We start from the raw sequence: 10,538 nt of genomic DNA, 5'->3' as shown, positions 1-10,538 counted from the left end.
TACACTTGTTACTATAAAATAAGTGTATTTATAAAATAAATGGATTCGTACAAATGGATCATATACCGCACATGTAGGTTTTCCAGAAGCGACTGTAGAATATTCGGTGCAATAATTTTGTAGCGTGGTTCTGTCTTCCTGTAGTATATTCGTAGAAAGTTGTCCTGTAGCCCGATGGTATGTAGTTCTTACTTCTTCTTCGTAATTATGTATATGGGACATTGAATGTGCTGTTGTTTGACGCAGTTATCTCTTGATTCAGTACGAAAAATCCTGGTAATAATTAATTCATTATTTTATACAATAGACATTTTATCGTAAAAACTAAACAATAAAACTTAAATTGTTTACGAACTTAATTAATAAAACAAAGATAGGAAATATTGCTAAAATAGTAACAAGGAAAATGTAGCGAGAATGAAGTTTTACCCTGGAACCCAGCGTAATTTGTTATGAGTTCTTACTTCTATAAAATCCTCCTTGAATTTTTCTCTATCGTACTCTAACTTTCGGTGTTAGAACTCGTACCAACGATGAAATCCCTTAGTTATTTACAAAATGAATAAAAAAATATATATATTAAAGATGCACACGTAATAGTGTTTAATATTTTTGTATGTTTTTATTTACTTAACATTACCTACTATCCCTTGAGCAATTGATATCATGAGTGAATGAGGGGTTAAACCACTATTTAATATTTTATATCTACAGACACGTATTCAATCAAAAACAATGTATAGTAAGTATGTCATGATGTCTTTAGAGTTTGACATTTTCTTCAACTTATGCGTATGGCCTATGATGTAATCTGCTAGTTGTTAGGTATAGATCTAATTTCTCGAAGCCTTCATAAGTCGTCTCTAATGGTTCTAGCTCCTTGCAATTCGTTGTTATTTGTGGCTGTAGATATTGACATAAATCGGAATTGGCTACTCATGGGACATACGAACTGGTTAGTGTTTTAGGACTCTATTTCTAGCACACGTGCGGTTCTAGACCGCGTGAGTAGTAAATAAAAAGGTCTGCGTGAGAAAAACGAAATAAATACGTGTGTGTGTGTATAAGTACTCGCGTCCTATCGTTTTAAAGTTTTCTTGTCATATACCTTGTCATATATTGCAACGTTCACGTAGAAAGCGGAGAAACCGTAGCAGGTCAATTCACTCAGGTGACTGTGAGACGCCAGCGACATAAACCCGCGTGACAAGAATGAAGTCTTTAAGTAAATTTTCCCCTTTGGTGGTATTATGCTTAAATATTAAATTAAAAGATTTTACTAAACAATATATCAATTATTGTGGTCAGGAAATATTTTCAGAATTTGCATCAATCCATCCATTTCGTGTTAATATGATGTTAATAGGTCTAAAACTTTGTATCATTAAGTTGTCTTACTACAATTTTTTCTTGCTGGAACGCCTCGTAAAAGTATGTCTCCCTTACCGCACCCTTCAAACCAGAACACAGCAACCGTAATGCTGATGTTATAAGGCGGAAATAGGTGTGGCGGTGGTGCCGCCGAAGTCGAACCACAAAGGGTTCTACCACCTTCACCGGTTTAATTTACTTACCGGTATTAATGGTAAACTAGCAGTATGTTAATTGGACCTTTATCAGTGGCCAATCTGCTAAAAATTATGGGAACTTCGTAATAACTCCTCATTTCAGTAGTTTGATGCGCCGTACAGTTTGGTACTCGATCTGATACCTACAAATTTTTAATATTTAGCACCTTTTAGACAGATTCGCGATTGTACTCCACTTCCTCGAAAATTGGTTGCCTCTGTGAATATTTTGAATAGGTTCATATAGAGGTTTGGTATAAAGGAAATATGAGAACTGATAGGGAACATGTAGTGTAACAATTCGAAATTTTGTTGTAAGGATTCGTTACAGCGGTGCATCGGTTCAAGTGAAACGTGAATTCGGTTTTTATAGAAGTCATTGGAAGTGAATTTTTCTCTATCGATTCTTTTGTTTTCATTCTTGTTGCACTTCAATTAATAGTCCTTTTTTGATGTATGGCTGGAATATTGTCTCACTTTCGGGCATAACACCTTTCCTTCAATTGAGGAAGTTCTGGAGCACCACATTGTTTCAATTCGAGTGTATAGAGGTTTCATACAAGATTTATTGGTAAATAAGTATATTTTATAGTCTTTGCTTAACATGCTATTATTGTATATCGAATGATTCGTTAAATACCATGTTCGACTTGAATTCATATTACACCAAAATGTTCCTTATCAGTACTTACCTTTATGTTTATAAAATAACACCGATGTTTCAATTAGATAAACAATCTTATTTTTTTATTTTCTTAATATAAAATGTAATATTATCTTTATTTATTTATTATACAAATGATGTGAAGTTAACCGTGATAGCGTCTGAATATATTTTAACTCATTTTCATATAAGAGTAATTTACACGTAACAGGAAGGTATCATATCATACAGGTATTATATCTAACCTAAACTAACCTATACCTAGATAATATTTAGAACTCCTAGGCTAATTAATGAATACCTTATCCATACTAAACTTGTAGGAATTTCCACGAGAAGATCACAGTGTAATGTAATACTTACGATTTCTTTAATTATTTCGGGTTGATCCCTCCATTGCCTGGCTATCGTTTCACTGGATGTAACAGTTTGAAGGTATCCCAATTGGTTGTGGGTAATTTATTTGGGTAACTTGCTTGCATCTTAACTATTTATTGTTCAGATACTCCTATACTATTTAGTGTTAATTTACTTAAAACATAATTGTATTTTTATTGATTCCAGGTTGGCATCGTATCTTTTGCTTCTGAAAACTGCGGAAGTGAGAGTACCCAGTGTTTACACTAACATCGCACATTACCACAAATGGATTGTGGACAACTCGACGTCTTAACATCAACTATCCGAAGTAAATTAATTTAAATTACATAAAACGAAATACACTCGACTTATCTAATAAATAATTATTTCTATGTAATGAAGAGATGCGTAGATGATACAAAGTAATGCTACAGGCTCAATACAATTATATGATAGAACTTACTGTGGTCCATTCTATATAGTAATACCCATAGGTAAGATAAGATTATTGTAACATTATTATTATTCTAAAGAGGGCAAGATGTCGAATGAGTTTCTTTTTGAGGTATTCCCGGAGTTGGACATTGGGTGGGGCTGTTTAAAATACGTGCAAAAAGAGCTCTTCTCCAAAGCCAGCGTATTGGCGACTTTTCTGGAGTTGCAAATGTCCATGAACGGCGGTGGCTACCTTCCCATCAGATAGGCCGTTCGCCTTGTCGTTAGGTTTACCTATAAAACTGATGTTCGTACAATAGATAACAATAGTAAACAGACATATTATTATTTTTTTGCCATATTTTACAAGATATAAGGGCAAAACGCAATATAAAGCATCATTAGAAAAAAAACATAACTCTTCCTTGGCAGTCGGGTAATTAAATTGTAAATGATATTAACGCCATTATCATAGTAAAACAATCTGCTACTACTTTTTATTCAGGTCGCCTTGCCCTTAACCCATTCTTTCAGTAGATAATACCAAAATAATATTTATTACATGAAATGAAATTGAGTGATCAAGTAAAAAAAATGCCTTAAGTTAATCCGTATATATTCTGTTTTCTTAATCGTACATTGTACAAAATACATAGTCATAATATATTTGTAACTGGCAAGTTGAGGAGCTGTATTTTTTATCTGTGAGCGGTGAGGCATAGCGGTGAGGAAAGGCGCGGTGCGCTTTTGAATTTGATGTTTTGTTGTTTTCTTATATTCTCTTTCAGTGTGAAACAAAAGGATTAATATTTGTTTATATTATATATTATCATGTAATGAAACAATACGTTTCATTACATGAAATTAAATAATTATTTCTAAAATGTTTTTCATTTAATGTCGTACTTTTTCACTTTATCCATTACTTTACTTCGTAATAAGACTACGAAGGACTCTAACAGCATCACCATCAACCAATTACTATCCCAATGCTGGGGATCACTTTTAACCTCATGATTTCTCATAATTCTTATGCCTTCCCATAATTTGAAGGGTAACGACATAGTGACAGCGCTGATCAAATATCGAATTGATAGACTTCACATGTTTTTGAAATGCTTTTTAGTATTCGAAAAGACAAAAATGGGATCTTATATGGTCAGTTGCGTGTCTGTCCTTCCGTCTTTCACAGCTAATTTTCTCCAAAACTATTCGACCAGGGCTCTACAACCTATCTATTTAAAAATTACACGACATTGTGATTTGGTAATATTTTATTTCAAAGCAAGTTAGCAGATCTAGCGCGTTTCTGCATTACATGTCCCATAGCGATTTCATTGTAGTGGCGAGCACAGGGCGGTATTTCTGGCATTATGGAGCATATTGTCCCAAAAAGGTCTATTTGTGCGTTATCTTGTATCTCTTGGTCGAATATCTGAAAAAAATGAGTGCAATGAGTTTATTTGAACAAAGGTTCATATTATTGTAAGCCTGGTTTGCCGTTTGGTACGATTTTAACATATACATAGAGTTAGTACACTCAGCTCCAAAAGTAACACCATAGATGCATTTTTACAAAATACATAAACTACATAAGAAGCTGAACGCAACTAGCACCAGACGGACGGCTCACGTATGGGCATATAAGTGTTTTAAAAATCGAAATCTGTTCATCTACTTTTGAAGTTTTTCTGCTGCTGTTGAGTTGGACTGCGTGTACAATGCGTATATTTTATCAGATAGATATCGCCTATATGGGAAACTTTTTATGAGAATCATACCAGTTCTTATATCATTGTATTTGCGATGATTTCCTTTCTGATCACAATGGATGACAGCGAAAGCTTTCATCGAGTAACGCGATGTTTCAATACTATGTTTCCGACTAGAAAGTTAAAGTTTAAAGAGTTTTTTTTGCTACATGTTTTCTTCATATCAACTGTATTGTTCCGATATTTGCGTTAATTCCTTGAAAAACAATAAATTATTATTTAAAAAACTAAAACTCACGATTTTATAGTCAATCCACTAAAAAGTAGCAATAGCAATACATTGTGCAGTAACTTGACTTTGAACTTTCTCTAAGACGCTCGAAAAACGCTTCGAAAATTATTTAATCCTGATGATCCTGATTAGGGCAATGGGACAAAATTTTTAAAATCGTGTCAGGTCAAGCTAATAAAAGCATGGTAAAAAGGTGGTAAATTAATTATTTTCCGTTCAAAATGTAAGTAGGTATGAATATTTTGTCCCTGTAGTCCCGGGACTAGAATAGGGTCACGGTATCCCCTGCCTGTCGTACTCGTAGCGTCCAGCAACCAACCCCGGGAAGGAGGGCGGTATGTGTGGCCCGCATACCGTCGTAAGCACCAGTAGTGCTAGAGGAGCGTAAATTACTCCCCCCAGGATAGAGCCTGACAGAGATTTTATGCGGTAAAAATCCCACATAACCCGGCATCGCTTCCTAAGGCGTCAGGTACTTTTGAAGGTTTCTCTCTCGTAAACAAAAAAAGGGTAAAAATACTTACCCCGTTGATAGTGACGGTTGGTACGAACGCTGGATGTATTATAGTCGTAAAATATTCTGATTCAAGCTGCAAGTTTGTTCCTTTTCCATTCAACACGCATTGCTCTATTACGTTTTCCGATAAGTTTGCTTGACGAACGCACTGTAATTAAATGTGTTTAATAAGTGTAACATTGACATTTTTCACGCTTTTTCAGTGCATACCTATATTCTTTTTATTGATCTATTCAATATTAAAATGATTTTTTCAATACCGTTATAATTACTTTTAAAGAGTGTATATAGTATAATTCTAGTATTATTCTATAGTAAATTATAGATTAGTTATTAGCAGTTACTACCTCGTTACTACTAGACGTTGTATATTATGACTATAATCTGCTGTGATCAATTAGCATCAGTTAGACCACATATTCAAAAATGTGGAAGAGCATCAATTTATTTTAATTAACATCGATCAACGTGTTTGCAATAATAACCAAAGTACTATCAAGTGATAACAATGGGGTGACATGAATATTTTGCTCACTTCAGTTCGACAATATCGGTTATAGCATTAATATCTAAACAAAAAGTTTAAAAACTTTGATGTTGCTAAGCTACTTAACGTTTAGACACACGAATTCATTCGTTCATGAAAATTTTGAGGGTGGTACAACCCATTGTGGTTCGACACCACCAGCAAACATACATATTTCTGTCTCATAACAGCAGCGTTAAGCGCTGCCATGTTCTGATTTGAAGGGTGTGGCCTTACCACACATGATATATTTTTATAAATTATAAATTTATAGTAATTTTATCTGGGGTTGATTACAGATGTCCAATGTCCATAGGCGGCAATAGCTACTTACCATCACGTGGACTGCATGCTAGTCTGCTACTCCTATATTATAAAAAATACAATTTTAGTAATCTTACCCCGAGATCCCCTCGTGCGCCATCTTGCGTGGCCATTTCACAAGCGACATACTCAAGCCGTTCTAAATCGCTAGCGTGCTTCATGTGGAACAAGGAGCAGTCCTGTACTATGTTACCGAGGCACTCGGAGGGGCCGTGCTGGCACTCGAAACCGTCGTCGCCATAGTTGATACTCTGGAATAAGCCATGAAGAATAATATTAATACATTGAATAAAGTAGGTATATTACTATAATGTCACGATTGATACCCTACCTAAGAACGCCTAAGAAATATGCAAATATATAAAACACGAAAAAAGTGAGATGACGATTTAGTCTATCGCTCATTATTAACAATCAATCTATCCAAATATTTGCCTATTACATATTGAATTTATAGTATTCTAAAAGGCTGAAATTGTTAAATGCTGATATTTATAGGTAAAACACTGTATTTATCATTATGACATTTATTAAACTAAACATTATTTGTAAATTACGTAATAAAGGCCAATTTTAATTTAAAAAAAAGTATAAATATATTTTTAGAAGCCGATACGTTTTGGCGTTTAATTCTTGAAAACGGCACAAATACTTAGATAATTTTATCTCCAAAGTCTAAATTAACATTACTGGATTATTAAAAAAATTGAGTTTCAACCAAACTGGAAAATCCTAAAACGATAAAAGTATCTTAATTGACCGAATACCATACAAATATAGATGAAAGTTATAATTACCCTCGCTTTGCCGAACGGTATGAATTGTAACTTCACATAATGGTATAGTAGTTGCATAGCCGGGTGTAGCTGATTCAGCACGAACTTCTTGCTATCTGGACATTTACTCTCATAGAACACAGAGAGCAATATCTGAAAATTAATAGACCTTTTATGATATTTATATATCGAGTGTAGTGTATTTTGTGATGTTTTTTTGTCTTAAATCTGTGTTAATCTCGAGATTTTCTTCATGAATCAAAGTTCCAACTTTTATCCGTATAAAAAGAACATTAGAGTATACTTATTCTATCCTAAAAGAAAACGATTGTGCAGTAGGCTGAGAATGACTGCAGATAGATCCGAGGGTAGGTAAAACTCTGCGCTCATGAATATCTGTAACCAATCATATACAACAGGGGTGCTACCTGAAGCCGAATACAGAAACATTGCCACTCCTAAGGTGGTCGCCCCATATGTAGGTCAGCTGGTACCTATATTATGGTACCATCCATAGCTAGCCATACCTTTGCACCGAAGCGCAAGGACTGCTTCATGCTAAACATTTGCAATCAATTAAGCTGTAGTTTCGAAGCCTGCAGGGCTACTTTTACTGCTCCACATACTACACACTGACCTCGTGTACAGTAACAAACCCGTTTATTGAATGCAGTCTGCATTACACGAGGATATCGGATCAACATTTTTATTCAGGTTTTTATTATAGCTTTGATATGTACCTACTCAATTTTTAGTACCGTTTTTATTTATACAAGGGAAAACTAGGTATAATTAAATGTTTCTGAATCATCAAAAATTAATTGATGTTTTATTCATTATTCATTAGTCAAATATAAATATGTTACAACAAATATAACACCTGCCTACTTGTCTTGCTTTAGTAGTGTTTCCTTCTTTTGTTGTTGTGTCCTTTGTAGTAGTAGTTAGGTAAAATAATTATACAGCTCTGAATCATAATATATTTAATTGCCGTTTTATTCGTTCGCCATGCACAAAATCAAGACTACAAAAACGTACTTAACTACTCATTCAACTGTTACACGGTTATTTAAACTTTTTTAAGACACAGTTCGATATTCTCAAAACGGAGACATAATTTTGACCTTGTCGTGAATTCAGACAAATATTTTCAAGAGCGGAACTTATTTGTATTATTATATACATGTACATACATAATAATAGCTACATACAATAGAATCCATTTTTACATATGGTTTGGTCACGGTCAAGTTACGTTTGTTGTCACGCGCGACGATGCGAGTGTTTCTGTTATATTATTGCCATAATCGTACATTATTATAGTAAAATAGTTATATACAGGGATAATTTTTCAAACGAGCCTTCAGGGCCTAATCCAAATTTATATGGATTAGCGAAAATGCTAAAAAGAGTTATGAGGCCGATTTTGATAAAAACTAAAAGTGTAATCGTTTTTTAAAATATCTTATTCCCCTAGCCGGGATTCGAACGGGTTCACTTTGAAAGAAAAAAAAACATATCCTATATTATTCCACTAACGAATAGTGTCGCTTATAAGTATCAAATTCTGGGAAGTAATGATAAATTACAATAAAGGAAAAACCTAAATTTTAAGAAAATACATATTTTAGTTTTGATCAAAATCGACCTTGTATCTCCATTCAGCATTTTTCGCTTATCCTTATAGTTCCGGATTTGACGCTAAGGCACATTTAAAAAAATCAACTTGTATATACAGAGAAGCCTTAGTTGCTTGTCGCGAGTAACTAAGTATTCCTAAGTACGAGAGCGTTCTTCCTGTCGCGAGTGTATACGACCGCACGCGCGTCCTAAGCGCACGCATTCTACTTGTATCTTATCGTTTCTTATAGGAAAAAAAATAATACCCTTGATACATTTTTTTCTAAATAAACATTGTCTACAATGATACCAGAAATTGTGAATCTAGTTGTTTTAAGTTTAATATCCTAATGCACGAATGATAATAAAACAACTCTTTTTTTTAAATAGATTGCAAACATTTTCATGAATGTTATCGTTTTGCCAAAGTGGTGGTGGATTTTTTACAGGTGTATATTCTAATGTGGTAATCCCTATTTTGATACATCTGTGATTTCGTCTGCCTATATTCACATTAATATATCTATGTAATATTTTTGTTTAATTTTAATTTTAAAGTATATATTTTTATAAGTACATATTTTTAAATTTTGCTTATCTTAACACATCCCAATTAAGTATTCTTTTGAGTGATGAGTGTTTAAACTGTTAAATCGGATGACAAAATTAAATGGTCATGGGCAGTAGTAACTACTTGATGACAGGTAGACAACACGTATATTTTCTATGACATAGAAATAAATAAATGGTCGAAAAAGCTACAACAACTAATAATTTAATATTTAGCGATAAACTATTTAGCGATTAGAGCAATTTATGCGCGAATTTTAAAATAAATGTTACTGAAACATATTTATTTACCTTTTGCGGTGAGCCGCTATTTGCTTTTTGGTAAACCATTAATACAATCAACAAAAACACATATCTTTTTAAGAATACCATATTTTGTAAAATAATTTCACGACACTTCAAAAATTTATCACTTTTAGCACTTAAACTTTAAATAACAAATTTTATTATTTATCTTTATTTACAAAAATTAAACATAATGTCATGGATATTGTTACAAGATGATTACGACACTTGCTTCATTTGTGTAAATATTAAATTTTACAAAACAATTTACGCTTATTGTTCCAATCTTTCGCGCTTCGTGTCGACTAACGAACCGTATGTACAAGGTGTTCCAATTTTTACTGCCACTGCCAAAGGCCACTAAAGTGGCTCATATAAATGGTGGGGACTATAACTCACCGTGAGATAATATCGATAAATATCATAATTCTAACTAAGAAATTATGTATCATTGATGAATATGTAACACTTTGTGAAAGTAGTCTTTGTAATTAACTCTATATAAAAATGGGTTCCACCGAAAGCCGATCACAGGTTCATTACCCCTTAGGACAGCAGATCTAGCTCGAACGCTAAAAATGCTTCTGGCGGTATCTCCCACTGCAAATTCACCAGTTCTACCATCTTCTGACTTTAGAACAATAATAGCGGTTATAAGGTTAAATCACTCAAAAGAAAGGGTAGTCAATACATCAGCAGCTGCAGAGGAAATTTCCTTTTGCGTCATCATCGAAAATACATATATCTTTCATTTCGAAAAATTTATTATACGAATTATCTTTAAGATTTGTATCACTTATAATTAAAAGAATAGTTATTATAGTTTCTCTGGATATTTGTATACATACACTGTACACTTACCTTATTTTAGAAGATCATGCATATTTGA

General features: G+C 33.5%; 1 protein-coding gene across 1 annotated transcript; it reads right to left on the bottom strand.

The window, feature by feature from the left end:
• Positions 1–4,283: 4,283 nt before the first annotated feature.
• Positions 4,284–9,993, bottom strand: LOC140745233 (GILT-like protein 1). The gene is made up of 5 exons (XM_073077004.1): positions 9,656–9,993; positions 7,196–7,327; positions 6,476–6,649; positions 5,556–5,696; positions 4,284–4,462 (listed from the first exon to the last, which is right to left on the bottom strand). The coding sequence occupies exons 1-5, from the start codon at positions 9,734–9,736 to the stop codon at positions 4,307–4,309; spliced, it is 684 nt and encodes a 227-aa protein (XP_072933105.1). The 5' UTR covers positions 9,737–9,993; the 3' UTR covers positions 4,284–4,306.
• Between the last annotated feature and the right edge of the window lie 545 nt (positions 9,994–10,538).

This window comes from Epargyreus clarus, unplaced genomic scaffold (genome assembly GCF_041222505.1).
Source record: "Epargyreus clarus isolate Ecla_fem2 unplaced genomic scaffold, WU_Ecla_fem_2.2 ptg000001l, whole genome shotgun sequence".
Taxonomy (NCBI): Eukaryota; Metazoa; Arthropoda; class Insecta; order Lepidoptera; family Hesperiidae; genus Epargyreus; species Epargyreus clarus.
Note: the sequence above shows the minus strand (reverse complement) of the source record. Positions and strands in the feature narration are given on the sequence as shown.

Coding starts and splice junctions, on each gene's coding strand:
- LOC140745233 (XM_073077004.1), bottom strand. CDS start 9,736: ATGGTATTCTTAAAAAGATATGTGTTTTTGTTGATTGTATTAATGGTT. Junction 6,650..7,195: donor TACCGTTCGGCAAAGCGAGG/GTAATTATAACT, acceptor GGCTTATTCCAG/AGTATCAACTATGGCGACGA. Junction 4,463..5,555: donor CAACCGTCACTATCAACGGG/GTAAGTATTTTT, acceptor CATTTTTTTCAG/ATATTCGACCAAGAGATACA.